Below are 18,149 nucleotides of genomic sequence, written 5' to 3' on the forward strand. Positions count from 1 at the left end.
TCCCAACTACCTTCTTCTGGGAGGATCTTGACCACATCCCTCCTTTAAAGAGGAACAGAAATTGCTTCAGTAACTGAAATAAGTATATCTGGGGAAAAACAGTTTTCCTAGATGCCAACTCAGTCTTAAGCTTACCATGTTATAATAAGTAACACTCAAGATTAAAGTAAAAAGCTACAAAACTCTGTAAAGTATTACACTATATAACTAATACATAACTAAAACATAATCACTAAAAATATGTGACATGTATCTTATATGTGATATATATTAAATACATGATAAATAGTAAATAAGTGAAAGTACTATGCAACTGCAAAGTGAGATTCAAGTTAAGAAATACATATTGGTCTATTTTCAATCCCCAAATACTCTTTTTAGTGGTAAAGGAAACAGCTTCAGCTTACTGGCATGTCCCTTCCACAATAAGCTCTTTATCTGGGACAGGCCCATGGATCACAGCTGAAAGTCAGGTTGTCCCAAGTCAGGTAATGTTTTGATCCCCAAAGTGGAGGAAGAAAGGTGTGACATCCACATGATGGAATACCACGAAGAATGAAAACTTTTGACCAAAAAGTTTCTAATGCTAATTATAGCATATTAAAGTATAAAAAGCAGAATGTAAAATTAGATTTATGATCTCCACATAAAAATATGAAAAGAAATAATATGTTACTAGTGGTTACCTTTAGTAATATGGGGGAACTGTAGAGAAGAGTGGAATTGTTTAGGCCTTTCCTGATACTAGCAATTAATAAAGGATCAGCAGACTGGGTGTGGTGGCTCACACACCTGTAATCCCAGCACTTTGGGAGGCTAAGGCAGGCGCATTGCTTGAGCTCGGGAGTTCAAGACCAGCCTGGGCAACATGCAAAATCCTGTCTCTACAAAAAAACTAAAAAAATCCCTCCCCACAAAAAAAGGATCAATAATCTGAACAAACCAGAAGCTGGAAAGCACCATAAAGGATTTTTAAAATACTCAAGTATCAAGGGCTTCTACGTTGAAAGACTGTGGTCAGGCAAGTGCCCCTGGGACTTTCAATGCCAGAAAGTACTTCCTGGAAAGAAGTAATGGGTTCTTCCTTCAGGTAGAAAAAAATAGAATTAGGTGAAATAATTATTGGTAACACTGAGGTAGCGAGAGACTATCACATGTGTGTTTAATTTTTCTTCTTATCTGGCTATATATTTTCTGTTTTTAATTATCTAGTATTTAACTTGCAGGCTGTGTAGTTGAATGTGCTCCTTTTTACATAAATAATATGCTTTAAATAAATAACATGCTTATAGGAAAAACATACTTGACTCTCTTATATAGTCTCTCAGCTCTGGGGCACCTGGGAGAATGTAACCATTGGCCACTCTACCAAAAAAAAGGAGAATCTTTTTTTTTTTTTTTTTTTTTTTTTGTAGAGACTGGAGTCTTACTATGTTGCTGAGGCTGGTCTCAAACTCTTGGGCTCAAGCAACCATCTGCCTCGGCCTCCTAAAGTGCTAGGATTACAGATGTGAGCCACTGCATGCAGCCAAAGGAGAATCTTAATGTCCAGGAGGGAATAAGCAGTACCTGTAGGTGTGCTTTGTAATTCGACACCTATTTAACGCCTGAGTAACATCAAATGTATTGAATTTCAACAATCAGTGGATTCAACATACGGATGAAAAATCCCTTATATCAGAAACCTAACCACCAACAAACTCCTTAGCATGGAGGTGAAAAATTCTCCATCAATGGCCCCAATCTAAATACCAACTTTGCTGCCCAGTACTCCTCAGGTTAGGTACAGGGACCTTATCACACACTATTACAAACGTGCCAAGCTCACTCTACTGCCATGACTTTATTCATGCAGCTCTCCACCTGGAATGCCTGTTCTCACCCCATTCAGGGATTCAGGTCCAGCTCTAACTCAACTTTCTCTCAAAAGGTTCTAAATAGGCCGGGCGCGGTGGCTCACGCTTGTAATCCCAGCACTTTGGGAGGCCGAGGTGGGCGGATCACGAGGTCAGGAGATCGAGACCACAGTGAAACCCCGTCTCTACTAAAAATACAAAAAATTAGCCGGGCGTGGTGGCGGGCGCCTGTAGTCCCAGCTGCTCGGAGAGGCTGAGGCAGGAGAATGGCGTGAACCCCAGAGGCGGAGCTTGCAGTGAGCCGAGATTGCGCCACTGCACTCCAGCCTGGGCGACAGAGCGAGACTCCGTCTCAAAAAAAAAAAAAAAGGTTCTAAATAATCCGACCCACTATAGCTCCTTTATTAGAACTCCAAAAGCATATGATGTCGCTATACCATTCCTTCTAAAAATACTTTAAGACTGTTATTTAATATTATATAGCTTGTTTCCTGAAGGAAACGGACTATGTATCTTCTATTTCTTTTGTATTTTATTATTTTTTATTTTTTGAGATGGAGTCTCGCTCTGTTGCCCAGGCTGGTGTGCAGTGGTGTGATCTCGGTTCACTGCAAGCTCCACCTCCCGGGTTCACACCATTCTCCTGCCTCAGCCTCCCGGGTAGCTGGGACTACAGGCACCCGCCACCACGCCTGGCTAATTTTTTGTATTTTTAGTAGAGACGGGGTTTCACCATATTAGCCAGGATGGTCTTGATCTCCTGACCTCGTGATCCAACCGCCTCGGCCTCCCAAAGTGCTGGGATTACAGGCGTGAGCCACCGCGCCCGGCCTATTTTATTTGTGAGACAGAGTCTCGCTCTGTCACCTAGGCTGGAGGGCAGTGGTGCGATCTCAGCTCACTGCAACCTCTGCCTCCTGGGTTCAAGCGATTCTCCTGCCTCAGCCTCCTGAGTAGCTGGGAATTACAGACACCCGCCACCACGTCCAGCTAATTTTTGTATTTTTTAGTAGAGATGGGGTTTCACCACGTTGGTCAGGCTGGTATCAAACTCCTGACCTCATGATCCGCCCGCCTCAGCCTCCCAAAGTGCTGGGATTACAGATCTTTTGTATTTTAATAAGCAGGAAGAAAATGTCACCCAGTAGAAAGAAAATAGACATCATAGTCATTCAAACTGAATTTGAATTTGAATCTTAGCTGCTCACAAACTAGATGCACATTCTATTTTTTTTTTTTTTTTTTTTTTGAGACTGAGTTTTGCTCTGTCGCCCAGGCTGGAGCGCAGTGGTGCGATCTCAGCTCACTGCAACCTCCGCCTCCCAGGTTCAAACGATTCTCCTGCCTCAGCCTCCCAAGTAGCTGAGATTACAGGTGCCTGACACCATGCCCAGCTAATTTTTGTATTTTTAGTAGAAATGGGGTTTCACCACGTTGGCCAGGCTGGTCTCGAACTCTTGACTTCAAGTGATCTGCCTGCCTCAGCCTCCCAAAGTGCTGGGATTACAGGCGTGAGCCACCTCACCTGGCCTAGATCCACATTCTTGACCAAGCCATTTAAACTCCTGAAGCTTCAATTCCCTCACTGTAAAATGGAGACAACAATTGCTTCACAGAGGAGGGTGTAACCGACAATCTAGGGGAAGCATTAACATAGAGCAGAGAATAATATTCTCTTTTCTCTGTCATTTTCCCCCTGTGAACTTCCATTGCATAAATCTAATAAATCCAACAAAATCAGGACGGGTACCTAGAATAAAGCCTTCTTACCCATTCTGCTTAAAAAGAAAATTCTGCCAAAAATTGTAAAGGATTGGACAGTCTGCAGTATAATGAAGTTTGGTTACAGTGTTCCACATCCAAAGAGTATCTCCACTGCGTTTAAACCAAGGTCAAGTCTGTGGGTAAGGACGGATTGCAAGGCCCTGTTGATGCTGTTGGTCCGCTCACTGAAGTAGGAAAGCTAGGAAGGACTTCCTCAAATATGGGATATGACTTTTACATGGTAAAGACTTAAATCTGCTTGACGGAATGGAAGAAACTGTCAAGGTGTTACTGCAGCACAATAAGGCTGATTTCATGAGACATATAAGAAAGACAATCTTATTACTTCACCAGGTTCATCTTATACTGTCTAGGTAACAGAATGCTTTACAAACAAGGTAAAGCAGGCACACAACACCACTTTAATGGCAATGGCACGGGAGGAAAGACAAAGTGTTTCAGTCTTTTCAGTTTCAGGTAGATGATTTAAATGTAAAAGGCATGCTGGGCACAGTGGCACATGCCTGTAGTACCAGCTCCTTTGGAGGCTGAAGCAGAAGGACTGCCCGACTGGGCACAGTGGCACATGCCTGTAGTACCAGCTCCTTGGGAGGCTGAAGCAGGAGGATTGCCTGACCTCAAAAGTTCAAGTCTAGCCTGGGCAACAATGTGAGAACCCTTTAAAAAACAGAAACAGCTGTGGGGAGAGGAATACTGAGAAAAGCTTCAGGCTTAGAGTCCTTGCAGTTCCCTCCTGGGTTCTGACAACAGCAGCTTCCCCAAGAGCTTCAAGAATATGTTTCTGTAATTTTTGTACTAAAAATCGAACTAGCAATTGCTAGTTTGCTTTAAAATCATGTGATCACCCTGCTTTGCTACCAGTTCTATGTAAACTGTTAACCCCTAGCATAATCAAAGAGGGACGGGAAAGAAAGAAAACAGGAAATTTAAAAATGTGAAAAAGTGAAAATAGGATAAATGGGAAGAAAGTGGCACTTCCAATGACAACAGTTCCACTAGCATCTGCCCAACTGTAAGAGGAATGACCACAACGTTAATGTCTTCATTCCTCAAACAAATATTCAGCCAACACCACTACATGTCAGGCACTGGGCTAGGCACTGGTGCTTAAAGAGGCGTTATAGCGGTTAAAGAGGAAGAGTCCCACCTGTCAGAGAATTCAGAACGTAATGGGGGAAATGGGTACTTACATAACCATGCTATGAAGGCAGATGTCAGATGTGCTCTAATAAAGAGGGATGCCTTCTAAAGGAGCGTCATTTAAGGGACGACTAAGAGCTCTCCAGGCAAAGAGGGAGGTACTGCAGTGAGTGTAGAAAAGCAAGAATGAGAATGGCGAGAAAGATGTGAGAGTGGGTGAGTGTGCCATGGTTTTGTAATTGGAAACTTCATTAAGTACTAACATAAAGATTCAGGCCGGGCGCGGTGGCTCACGCCTGTAATCCCAGCACTTTGGGAGGCCGAGGCGGGTGGATCACGAGGTCAGGAGAATGGCGTGAACCCGGGAGGCGGAGCTTGCAGTGAGCCGAGATTGTGCTACTGCTGTCCGGCCTGGGCGACAGGGCGAGACTCCGTCTCAAAAAAAAAAAAAGATTCAATACCAGAGTGAGGAGTTTTGACATAGAAAATATTCTATTTTCAATGGGAAAACCACTGAACATTGCTTTTGTTTTTTTTGTTTTGTTTTGTTTGCTGTTTTTGAGACGGAGTCTAGCTCTGTCGCCCAGCCTGTAGTGCAGCAGCGCAATCTCGGATCACTGCAAGCTCTGCCTCCCGGGCTCACGCCATTCGCCCTGGATGTGCCCCAAGTTAGTTGTGCCCCAAGTTAGTTGAGCACATAACTTAGGCCTGACGAAGCAAAATAGCCCATACCCTGACCACAAGAACAGAAACATAACTCAAGTCAGTCCAAAAAGAGTCAGCCCCGGGATTTTTGCTTTTGCTGGAGCTGCTGGGACTGCATCTTTCTTGTTGCTAGTATTGCGAAGCTTGGAGTTGCTACGGTAACCTGTAGAAGAGTCTACTTGAGAATGAAAACAACACATCAGGAAGCAGAGCCCAGAGACAGATACAAATTCTTAATTTGAACACCCATATTTGAGCATTTCTGAAGCAATAATACATCCTAGATTTTTTAGTACTATAAGCCATTATATTTGGAAATGGAGAGAAAAAGAAGGCTTCAAAAGAAAAATTAGGAACAGAATTTTAGATCCTGGTGACTACTTAGATATGGGGAACGGAGAAGAGAGAAATGTCCAGTGTCACTCTGATGCTCTGGCTGGTTGAGGGAGTGGAAAACGCTATTAACAGAGATCAGAGGAGGGGCAGGTTTTGGTCAGTGGAATAAGCTTAGTTTGGAGATGCTAAAACGGGCCTTACTCCTTGAATTCTGACTGTATCTGGATCCCGGTGCCAGGAACACTGAGCAGTGCGTGTACCTGAGTTGCAAGCTCAGCAGCATGGCCAAGGCGGTCTAGGGAGACAGATCAATGCCAGACAGACCATTCCTCTGGCACTTTACCAGTCTAGCAGTTTGGGTTTTTTTGAGACGGAGTCTCGCTCTGTCGCCCAGGCTGGAGTGCAGTGGCGCGATCTCGGCTCACTGCAAGCTCCGCCTCCCGGGTTCACGCCATTCTCCTGCCTCAGCCTCCCCAGTAGCTGGGACTACAGGCACCCGCCACCACGCCCGGCTAATTTTTTGTATTTTTAGTAGAGACGGGGTTTCACCGTGTTAGCCAGGATGGTCTCGATCTCCTGACCTCGTGATCCACCCGCCTCAGCCTCCCAAAGTGTTGGGGTTACAGGCGTGAGCCACTGCGCCCAGCGTAGTGTAGTAGTTTTACCAGGAAACCTCAAAATAACTGGCATTTAGGAAACGGAGGGAAAGTGAAGTATCACCCCTAAGCTCCACAGCATCTTGCTGGAGTGATAGCTAGACGGAAAACAATAGGCAAGTCCATCACATAAGCACACTACCGGGGGAAGTGGAAAGCTAAGCCAACACTCTAGGTCCCAATGTGTTCAACTCGGATGAAGGAGCCACTGAAAGACGAAGACCAAGTGATACCCTTGCAAACAGTCACTTGTGGGGGAGACACTCGCTTTATTTCAAAAAAACTAGCAAGGGGTGGATTCGACATTTTTTCTACCTCCTACCTATCAGGCTCTCAGGAGCTTTATGCACGTTGTTTTATTGAATCCTCAAAACTTCTCAGGCAGGAAAGCCTTATTCTTCCTACTCAGGCAGGTTAAGTAAAGTAACTTGATCAAGTTAAGCCAAATTAATCCGTGAACTAGGATTCAAATGCAGATCTGACTTTAAAGCTTATTCACATTTCATTGTATCAACTACTTAAGGAAAATATACTGATCCTTCATTTTTAAAACGACACTATTGGCTGGGCACAGTGGCTCATGCTTGTAATCCCAGTGCTCTGGGAGGCCAAGGCGGCAAGATCCCTTGAGGCCAGGAGTTTGAGACTAGCCTAGGCAACATGGTGAGACTCTGTCACTACAAAAAATTTGAAAAAATTAAAAATTAGCTGGGGGTGGTGGCACACACCTGTAGTCCTAGCTACTGAGGAGGCTGAGGCGGGAAGATCACTTGAGCCCAGGAGTTTGAGGCTGCAGTGAGCTATGACTGCACTATTGTACTCCAGCCTGAGTGACACAGTGAGACCCTATCTTTAAAATATATAAATAAATAAAAATGATGCTATCTCATCAAGAAGACTGTTTCTGAACTGGGTATTTCATTGGCCATAGAAAGGTTATGTTTGCAGTAACCCAGTCACAACGCCTCAATTAACAAGCACAAGGAATGTATTTACCAGTTGTGTATCTGGAGCTAGGGAGGCCATCGGTACCATGAAGCCTCATTAAACACGCATTCTGAATTAACCAGCCACCAACACAGTATGCCTATAACAATGACGTGAGTGACTTTGTGAGGATGACCCCACTACTAAAATTAAGTTTTGATTAAAGTTTTTTGGTTAAGAGGCAATCATAAAAAGAATAAAAGACGGGAAAAGATTCTGCAAAGGAGCTATCCCACTGGCCTGAATGACAGGCACAGAATGCTATGAAATTTATTCACTATCTTATACTTCCTTTGTCACTATTAGCATAGTGAGAGGCAGCATAGGGTAAGTACTAAAAGTACAGACTCAGGCCGGGTGCAGTGGCTCACGCTTGCAATCCCAGCACTTTGGGAGGCCGAGGCTAGTAGGTCATCTGAGGTCAGGAGTTCGAGACCAGCCTGGCCAACATGGCAAAACCCCGTCTCTACTAAAAATACAAAAAATTAGCTGGGCGTGGTGGTGGTCACCTGTAATCCCAGCTACTTGGGAGGCTGAGGCAGGAGAACTGCTTGAACCCGGGAGGCGGAGGTTGTAGTGAACCAAGACGGTGCCACTGCACTCCAGCCTTGGTGACAAAGCAAGACTCTATCTCAAAAAAAAAAAAGTACAGTCTCTTGGGCCAGCATGGTTGCTCATACCTGTAACCTCAGCACTTTGAGAGGCCAAGGCTGGAGAATATCTTGAGCCCAGGAGTTTGAGACCAGCCTAGGCAACATAGTGAGACCCTGTCTCTAAAAAAAGAAAAAAAAAAAAGCGCAGGCTCTGGTGCCGAACTGCCTGGGTTTGAATCCAGTTCTGCCAGGGATTCGCTGTACAACCTTGGCAAGTTACTTACCCTGTCCATTTCTCAGCTTTCTCATCTGTGACATAGTGATAACAGTAGTACCGACCACATACCATAGTTATAGGGATTAAAGAAGTTAACGCAGTATTCATATCTTAATACCTTAAAACAATACCTGGCATGTGGTAAATAGTGTTTGTTACATACATTAAAAAAAAAACCCAGCCTCCCTCACGTGAAGTGGTAGAGGGAAATCAAAATAATCCTAAAACGTGATTAGAATTTACATGGGACCTTTCACACGAAGCATGTCACAGACATCTGCAGGAAGAATAGACAAATAGGCAAAGCAGAAACTGAAACATGGAAAAGGGAAGTAAGATGTTCAGTTTCACTTAGCACAAATCATTCTCAGATCTCAGGCAGAAGCCCCAAAGTCCTGTCAGTACAGGTTTTGTTCAACAGGCCACTTTGCACATAAAAGTAGAGTCACCCTTAAAAATAGAAAATCTTCACTCAGGAACATCTCATAAATCTTCCCTTGTTGATATTTTCTCAGAGGTAAATATTCTGCTTCTAGTTTTTGGATCCCAGCTGCTCCTGAGACCATCCTTATATCTGAAACTGTTTCTAAATGTCAAGCGAGGTCAGGCCTGGTGGCTCACACCTGTAATTCCAGCACTTTGGGAGGCCGACGTGTGGGGGGAGAATCGCTTGAGCCCAAGAGTTAGAGACCAGCCTGGGCAATATGGTGAGACCCTGTCTCTACAAAAAAGTTTTTTAAATTAGCCAGACGTGGTAGCTGGCACCTATAACCCCAGCTACTTGGGGAGCTGAGATAGTATAATTGCTTGAGCCCAAGAGTTGGAGGCTGCAGTGAGCCGTGTTCACGGCACTGCGCTCCAGCTTGGGGGACAGGGTGAAACCCTGTCTCAAAAAATAAAATAAAAATAAAATAATAAATGTCAAGTATGACTCCGTTAAGCCACATTCCTGCTCTCGCCTGTCAGCATTCCAGCCTCTTTAAAAGATTAAGACCAGTTATTAATGAAGCAAACCCTAAATATGGACGGCATCTCTACAGACTCCGATTCATCATTTAGTCAAAGTAGTTCGAGGTTTTTTCGACTTTTTGTTTTTTGAAGACAGGGTCTTCCTCTGTCGCCCAGGCTGGAGTGTAGTGGTGCGATCTTGGCTCAATGCAGCCTCGACTTATTGCACTCAAGTGATCCTCTCGCCTCAGCCTCCCGAGTAGCTGGCCCCACAGGTGAGCACCACCACGCCGAGCTAATTTTTCTATTTTTGTAGAGACGGGGATCTCCCTAGGTTACCCAGGCTGGTCTCAAACTCCTGGACTCAAGCGACCCGCCTCGGCCTCCCCCAAGGTGCTGGAATTACAGGTGTGAGGCACCACACCCGGTCCAAAGTAGTTTTTATATTTTAAATCCCCCAATTTCTAGAAGATATGAACTTTCTGACAATGGTTCCACATAAATAAATGTGAACTTGCTTAGTTTGCATTGTGAGGAAGAAGTGACAGGTTTGAAGACGAAAAGGAAATGACACAGAGGTCCTGCCACTCTCTGACAGGGATTCGGCAATGACAAAAGTGCAGAGTTTCTGGTCTCATTAGCAGCCCCCGCCCCCACCGCACTGCCATGACACTCGCTCACTTTCTCCCCCGGCTCTCCTCGCCTTCATCCATCCCCATGCTCATCTCTACCTAAGCTTCTCCCGAGGCCACTCATTACGCTTCACCTCTGCTCTCAGGAATTCTTACATCCTCCTCGCGTTGGCCCCACTTGCTGTCACGGCAAGTTTCAGTCAGGGTGGTGCCCTGCCCCTATCTATAGACTCTGGCCTGTAAAACCTTACTGCACCCCTCTGGCCTCTTCGCCCAGTCTCTCAGCAGCCACCTCCTCTCCAGCAGTCTTGGATCTGAGCTTCACCCTCCTCTGCTGCCCTTGCCCTCCGCAAATCCCACCCACCCTCCTCACCCTAAGCCCGTTCCTTCGTCCCATCCCCGCCCCGCCCGTCCCTCCTCTGCGAAATGCTTCCCAAACAAGTCCTCCGCAGCCGTCGTCCTCAAGCCTCGTCGCGCCCGGCCCTTCTCTCCGTGACCCCGCGCCCTCCCAAGCCCCCCGGGGCTCCGGCGCCCGTCGCTGTCCCGACTCCGCGGCCGCTCCCAGCCCACCTGCTCTCCTCAGGCAGGCGCTCCTCGCCGCCTCCGAGCTCCATTCCCGCGCCCTCCGGCCGCATCCGGGGCGGCGAGGCCGCCTCTTCGCCCAAGAGAGGCGTCCCTGCCGCTTCGCCCTTCAGGGCTCCCGGCGCCCCCTGGAGCGGGAGGAGGCACCTGTGGCCGGTGGGCTCCGGGTGATGCGCTACACCCGGGCGGCGGCAGCGGCAGCGGCAGCGACTGCCGCCTGGGCTGCGGCTTCTATCCCGGCCACCCCCACTTCCGGCTCCGGGGACTACAGCTCCCGGCAAGCCGTCCGAGGCTAGGCCGCTCCCGCAGGCCGCGTCCTCCAATCCCAGGCCGCGCTCGCAGACCGCGCCCCTCCAATCCCAGGCCGCTCCCGCAGGCCGCGCCCTCCAACCCCAGGCCGCTCCCGCAGGCCGCGCCCTCCAATCCCAGGCCGCTCCCTCCAATCCCAGGCCGCTCCCGCAGGCGGCGCCCTCCAATCCCAGGCCGCTCCCGCAGGCGGCGCCCTCCAATCCCAGGCCGCTCCCTCCAATCCCAGGCCTCTCCCGCCGGCCGCTCCCTCCAATCCCAGGCCGCTCCCGCCGGCCGCTCCCTCCAATCCCAGGCCGCTCCCGCAGACGGCGCCCTCCAATCCCAGGCCGCTCCCGCAGGCCTCGCCCTCCAATCCCAGGCCGCGCTCGTGGATTACTACGCACTCGGTGGCTGGCTGGGCCGGCTCGCAAGCGGCGGGGGACATTGATCTCAGGGATCCGTGCCGGGACGGACCCTTATTCACCCCCCATGACATTACACGCTGGGGACCGAACTCAGTCCGAGATGTAGACTAGGCAATAACGCTAATCTAATCCCGGTAGGATTAACCCCACTCAGCCCGCCCTGGCTTAATGTCCGCTGGTGGTGTTTGGAGACCTCGAGCATTTAAATGAAGCCCTCACAAACAAGAGCACAGGTTGCTTTAGGATCATAAAAGAGCAAGAGAGAGGCTTCTGGGGGCTCTCGGAAGATGGATGTCAACGCAGAGTTTTGAAGGCTGAGTATGGGTTAGCCAGGAGAAAGAAGAGAAGGTGGAGAGAGCAACACGGCAGATACAAGGGAGGAAGTGCTGGCTTGGGAACTGCAGGTGCTGGGTAGCCAGAGCTGGGAGGGAGTGGGCAGCAGCATGCTCTGGGCATTCTGGTGTGGGGAAACCAGATCATGAAATGCCATTTTAAGGAGTTTGGATTTTATCCTGAAAACAATAAGCAAATCAAGCATATGCAAATCAAGAAGTGATTTGATCGAATCTGATGAGAAAGCCACTTTTGACAATGTGGACAGGAGATAGGGCAGATATAATACTATACTGAGGTAAGGGTGGAAGGCTAGATAGAGGAGACTGGTCATCCTTATGGGGGACAACCAAGTAATGCTAAGAAGTGAAGCGAACCAGTTGGAAGAAACATGTGGGCCTAGGGTTGCCAGTCTGGTTTCTCTTTTTTCTTTTTCCAAGACGGGGTCTCTCTCTGTCGCCCAGGCTGGGGTGCAGTGGCGCAATCATAGCTCCCTGCAGCCTGGAACTCCTGGGCTCAAGCAGTCCTCCTTCCTCAGCCTCCTGAATAGCTGGGACTACAGGTGCGAGCCACCACACCTAGCTATGATATTTTGATTTTTTAAAAGAAGCTAGGATCTGCATTTTTAAGCACAACTTCCAAATTTTTAAACGTTGGCAACGAATTTTTTAAACTTTTAACTTTGCACAGGCCAAACACAGCTTGTCTGTAGGCTACAGGTGGCCCTTGAGTTGCTAGTTTGCAAACCCAGGCTTAAACTACAGCAGCGGTTGAAGAGAACGAGGAGGCTCAGATTAGAGCAATGTGAAGGCAATAGAATCAGCACTACTCTATAAAGGACTGACTGTGGCAAGTGAGGGAGAAAGAGGGATCAAGAATACCTCCGTGAAAAACTAATGACTCTGTTAAAATAATATATGGCTTTTAGGTATTTTCAAACTTAAGAAAAGTGTTTTGGCAATTAAAAATAATGAAAGAGCCTCTTAAAGCAATTTATGATTTCATTTAGGTTAAAAAATACTCTCTTTCAAACTTTCTCATTTTCCTACTACAGGATTATACTTCTTTAAGAAAGGGGCAATATTACTCATTGGCATTTCTCTACCTTCTGTGACTTTCTTCTCTTTTGGAGAAGCAGTCTTGCTCTGTCACCCAGGCTGGGGTGCAGTGGTGCTACCACAGCTCACTGCAGCCTCACCCCCCTCAAGCGGATCCTCTCACCTCAGCTTCCCAAGTAGCTGGGACCACAGGCAGTGCCACTATGCCCAGCTAATTTTTTTTTTTTTATTTTTGGTAGAGACAGGGTCTCACTATGTTGCCTAAGCTGGTCTCAAATTCCTGGGCTCAAGCAATCCTCCTGCCTCAGTCACCCAAAAAGTACTGGGATTACAGGCATGAGGCACCATACCTGGCCTCACATCTAGTTCTATAAATGTATGAACTTTATTTTTTGGCGTACAGTATAATCCCAAATTAACACTATATTTATTATTTATTTATTTATTTATTTATTTATTTATTTATTTTTTAGACAGAGTTTCGCTCTTGTTGCCTAGACTGGAGTGCAATGGCGCGATCTTGGCTCATCGCAACCTCGGCCTCCCAAAGAAAATGTGCAATTTTTAATGTTAAAATGAAAATTAAATCTTATTTCTAAGCTGAGCGCAGTGGCTTATGCCTGTAATCCCAGCTCTTTAGGAGGCCGAGGGGGGCGAATCACTTGAGGTCAGAAGTTCGAGGCCAGCCTGGCCAGCATGGTGAAACCCCATCTCTACTAAAAATACAAAAATCAGCTGGGCATGGTGGCGGACGCCTGTAATCCCAGCCACTCGGGAGGCCGAGGCAGGAGAATCACCTGAACCTGGGAAGCAGAGGTTTCAGTGAGCCGAGATCCTGCCACTGCACTCTAGCCTGGGTGACAAAGTGAGACTGCCTCAAAAAAAAAAAAAAAAAAAATCTTATTTCTAGACTGAGCAAATCCTTAACATAGTTGATGAATGTTCATTTTGTCCCTGCCCAAGTTCCTGCAACTCTAGCTGAATAAAGCTACACAGAAGGGACCCTCCACTGCATGAAGAGGGTCAGAGCTTGAGTGGCTGCTATGTGCAAGATGCTGTGCTTCAGTGAGTCTCCCCCAGCCTGGGCTCCTCATCCCAGAGCAGGGAACCTGAGGGGCAAAGAGAGGAAGCCTGGGAGAAGGAGGAATGCCTGAAGACCCATGACCCAAGAATCCTGGCTCCCTGAGCCTTCCTGGACTACAAATCTATCCAGTACAAATTGAGGATATCTTTGAAAAACAAACAGTTTTATGTAAATGGGGGGAATTTTGCACTTTATGTAAATTTGTTTAGCTTTGGAAAATGTCACAGTTGGTCATTCAGTGAGTCAATCTAGAATCCCTGGTGGTCAAGACTCCTGCCTTCCCCAGGGAGGGCAAGGCCTAATAAGCTGAGAGTTCCCACCCCTGAGTCCAGGAAGAATTCCCCTTCAAGTTCCCTTGTCCACCCAGAGCAGGTTCCCTAGTCACACAGAATTGATGCTCAGGGACTTAGCGGCCAGTAGTGCTCCTTTAAACTTGCTAGCTGAGGCGGGCAGGCTCCTCCAGAGCTCTTGAGTTTCTTAAGGGCAGCAGCTATGCCTGCAACCCTGTCTGTCATGTTCTCTGCAGTATCCCCAGCCTCTAGCACAGCGTCTTGAGTTTCTTAAGGGCAGCAGCTATGCCTGCAATCCTATCATGTTCTCTGCAGTATCCCCAGCATCTAGCACAGTGTCTTGCACATAGTAGGACCCCGAACTCTGTTGAATGAACGAATAAATGAACAAACAAATTTTGAGATTAAAAGGCAGAAGACTAGAACAGGAAAAGTTTACAACAAAGGAAAAGGGCAACACAGAAGAGGGACAGAAAGCTACAGCAAAGTGGCAAAGAAAAGCTACTGCAGCAGAAGACAGTAGCAGACAGGTAGAATGGAAAAAATTGAACAGAAAAGAGAAGAAAAACTGTAGTGTATATATAAGAAGTTTAAGGGAGGTACAAATTAGCTACTGTGTATTAATAACTAATATTGGCCGGGCGTGGTGGCTCACGCCTGTAATCCCAAAACTTTGGGAGGCCGAGGCGGGTGGATCACGAGGTCAGGAGTTCAAGACCAGCCTGACCAACATGGTGAAACCCCGTCTGTACTAAAAATACAAAAATTAGCCAGGCATGGTGGCGGCACCTGTAATCCCTGCTACTTGGGAACCTGAGGCAAAGAATTGCTTGAACCCGGGAGGCGGAGGTTGCAGTGAGTCAAGATCACGCCACTGGACTCCAGCCTGGGTGACAGAGCGAGACTCCATCTAAAAAAAAAATAAATAGCCGGGCGCGGTGGCTCAAGCCTGTAATCCCAGCACTTTGGGAGGCCGAGGCGGGCGGATCACGAGGTCAGGAGATCGAGACCATCCTGGCTAACACGGTGAAACCCCGTCTCTACTAAAAATACAAAAAATTAGCCGGGTGTGTTGGCGGGCGCCTGTAGTCCCAGCTACTCGGGAGGCTGAGGCAGGAGAATGGCGTGAACCCGGGAGCCGGAGCTTGCAGTGAGCCGAGATCGCGCCACTGCACTCCAGCCTGGGCAACAGAGCGAGACTCCGTCTCAAAAAAAAAAAAATAAATAAATAAATAAATAAAAAATAACTAATATTAGCTAATAATTAGTTATTATACCAAATACATATTATCTATATATCATATAATATAGATTATACCATACTCCTTTAATATACCAGTATAATACATATTACATCAATATGATTTCTAGATATCCTCTTTTGAAAAGCAAAAGAGTTAACATAAGAAAGAGACAAATAAATTACAAGAAAAGGAAATTACATACCAGTGTCACTCATGAAAAGACAAAATTCTTGGCAAAATATCAGCAAGTCAAATCCAACAACATGTAAAAAGGATAATACACCATGACCAAGTAGGTTTATCCCAAAAATGCAATATTTGGGACATCAACATTCAAAAACAAAGAAAATCAACATTCAAAATTTGATAGCCAATGTAATTAGCCATATTAATAAATTTTGCAAGAAAAACCTTTTGATAATTTCTAGATACAGAAAAAGCATCAGATAAAAGTCGGAATTTATTCATGATTAACTCTCAGCAAATCAGGAGTAGAAGGGAACTTCCTCAACCTAATAAAGGGCATTTTTAAAAATTAGCATCATACTTAATGTTGAAAGACTGAACACTTTCCCTGTGGGGTTGGGAACCAGGCAAAGATGTTCACTTTCACTACTCGATTAAACATGATACTAGGGTCCCTAGTCAGTGCAATAAGGCAAGAAAAAGAAAAGGCATACAAATGAAAAACAATTATGCTATGTGACATAATCCAGTTAAAAAGTATATACTGTATGATTCCATTTATTAAAAATACTAGAAAATGCAAATTAATCTACAGCAACACAAAACAGATCAGTAGTTGCCTAGATAGTAGGTGGGGTGTAAGGATTACAAAGGTGAGCAAGAAAACTTTAGAAAATAATGAATATATAATAATATTTATTCAGATTATCGTAGTGTTTTCACAGGTATATATCCTGTACACCTGTATAAACTGCATACTTTCAGTGTGTGTCTTTTATTATCAATATTCTCAAAGCTAAGAAAAGGGGGATTTAGGCTGGGCACGGTGGCTTCACACCTGTAATTCCAGAACTTTGGGAGGCCTAGGTGGGCAGATCACGAGGTCAAGAGATCGAGACCATCCTGGCCAACATGGTGAAACCCCATCTCTATTAAAAATATAAAATTCAGCCGGGCGTGGTGGCACACACCTGTAGTCCCAGCTACTCGGGAGGCTGAGGCAGGAGAACTGCTTGAACCCGGGAGGCAGAGGTTGCAGTGAGCCGAGATCACGCCATTGCACTCCAGCCTGGGCAACAGAGAGAGACGCCGTCTAAAAAAAAAAAAAGAAAAGGGGGATTTAAAAGGCAAATCAAGCCAGGTGCAGTGGCTCACACCTGTAATCCCAGCACTTTGGGAGGCTGAGGCGGGCGGATCACCTGAGGTCAGGCGGGCGGATCACCTGAGGTCAGGAGTTCGAGACCAGCCTGACCAACATAGTGAAACACTGTCTCTACTAAAAATACAAAATTAGCTCAGCATGGTGGCGCATGCCTGAATCCAAGCTACTTGGGAGGCTAAGGCAGGAGAATTTCTTGAATCCGGGAGGCAGAGGTTGCGGTGAGGTGAGATCATGCCACTGCACTCCAGCCTGGGCAACGAAAGCAAAACTCCATCTCAAAAAAAAAAGGCAAATCAAACCGATAAAAAGTTAAGGGGTGAAGTGTGTAAGAGTTTACTACCTTTGAAGAAACGTAGATTTCTGTGCACATTATGAAAAAGGAGCCAGAAAGTGTTAACAGAAAACTATGAGGTTGAGCTGGGCGCGGTGGCTCATGCCTGTAATCCCAGCACTTTGGGAGGCTGAGGTGGGCGGATCACCTGAGGTCAGGAGTTTGAGACCAGCCTGGCCAACATAGTGAAACGCTGTCTCTACTAAAAATACAAAAATTAGTTGGGCATGGTGCCATGCACCTGTAATCTCAGCTACAGGGGAGGTTGAGGAAAAGAATTGCTTAAACCCGGGAGGCGGAGGTTGCAGTGAGATCATGCCACTGCACTCCAGCCTTGGCAATAGAGTGAGACTCTGTCTCCAAAAAGGAAAGAAAGAAAGAAAAGTAAGAGGTTGAGAAGGTTGCCAGATTTAGCAAATAAAAGACTCCCAGTTAATCCTGAATTTCAGTTAAACAAATGTCAACCTTCAATAATGAGGTTCAGAAAACATGACCAAGTATAAAGTTTACTGCAGCACAAAGCTTGAGGATAGCCATCCAGAAACATGATTCCAAAGGAATGGGGTCAGTGCTCCAAAGTGAGGAGGCCAAGATTTCACTTATATAGGCAGAAACAGTTATAATGATTTGATTAGTATAACTTGCTACATTCCAAGGAAGATTCCTTTAATATTCTGTGAGGAGGTGTAATGTTCTGAGGGGTCTTATCTCTGGCACACCTCAATCATTCCAGATCACTTATAGGAAAAAGCAGAAGTTACAACTGCATGCTGCTTGACTCATGCCACATAGCCACGTCCCTCTAAAAGCTCAGAATAATTTAAAGTTTCAACAGCTTTAAGTTTGAATTATTTTATTTCACACAATGAAATGATTCTCTGTTGTAAATGTATCCTAAATATTACATGAAACTTACTGTAGTAAAAAAAAAAATATCACCGTTTATCTGAAACCTGGGACATAATTGTACCAAACAATTGTCCAAGCCGGGCGCGGTGGCTCACGCTTGTAATCCCAGCACTTTGGGAGGCCGAGGCGGGCGGATCACGAGGTCAGGAGATCGAGACCACGGTGAAACCCCGTCTCTACTAAAAAAATATAAAAAAAATTAGCCGGGCGTGGTGGCGGGCGCCTGTAGTCCCAGCTACTCGGAGAGGCTGAGGCAGGAGAATGGCGTGAACCCAGGAGGCGGAGCTTGCAGTGAGCCGAGATCGCGCCACTGCACTCCAGCCTGGGCGACAGAGTGAGACT

The 18,149-nt window shown here is 46.3% G+C and overlaps 1 protein-coding gene across 14 annotated transcripts in view; it reads right to left on the reverse strand.

Moving 5' to 3' along the window:
* The window catches only part of RUBCN (rubicon autophagy regulator), a 77,957-nt gene that overhangs the window by 56,595 nt on the left and 3,213 nt on the right, over positions 1 to 18,149 (reverse strand). For 6 of the 14 annotated variants that reach the window (XM_063622126.1, XM_063622125.1, XM_063622119.1 and 3 more), the window contains exon 1: positions 10,486 to 10,908. The exons of 2 other annotated variants lie outside the window; for them this stretch is intronic. In XM_063622126.1, coding sequence (XP_063478196.1) covers positions 10,486 to 10,550 — 65 coding nt within the window. In that variant the 5' untranslated portion in view covers positions 10,551 to 10,908. Of the gene's footprint in view, positions 1 to 10,485; positions 10,909 to 18,149 lie in introns of those variants that run through there. 6 more of the 14 variants (XM_063622127.1, XM_063622121.1, XM_063622120.1 and 3 more) reach the window with 2 other exon arrangements.

This window comes from Symphalangus syndactylus, chromosome 17, assembly GCF_028878055.3.
Source record: "Symphalangus syndactylus isolate Jambi chromosome 17, NHGRI_mSymSyn1-v2.1_pri, whole genome shotgun sequence".
NCBI classification, from domain to species: domain Eukaryota; kingdom Metazoa; phylum Chordata; class Mammalia; order Primates; family Hylobatidae; genus Symphalangus; species Symphalangus syndactylus.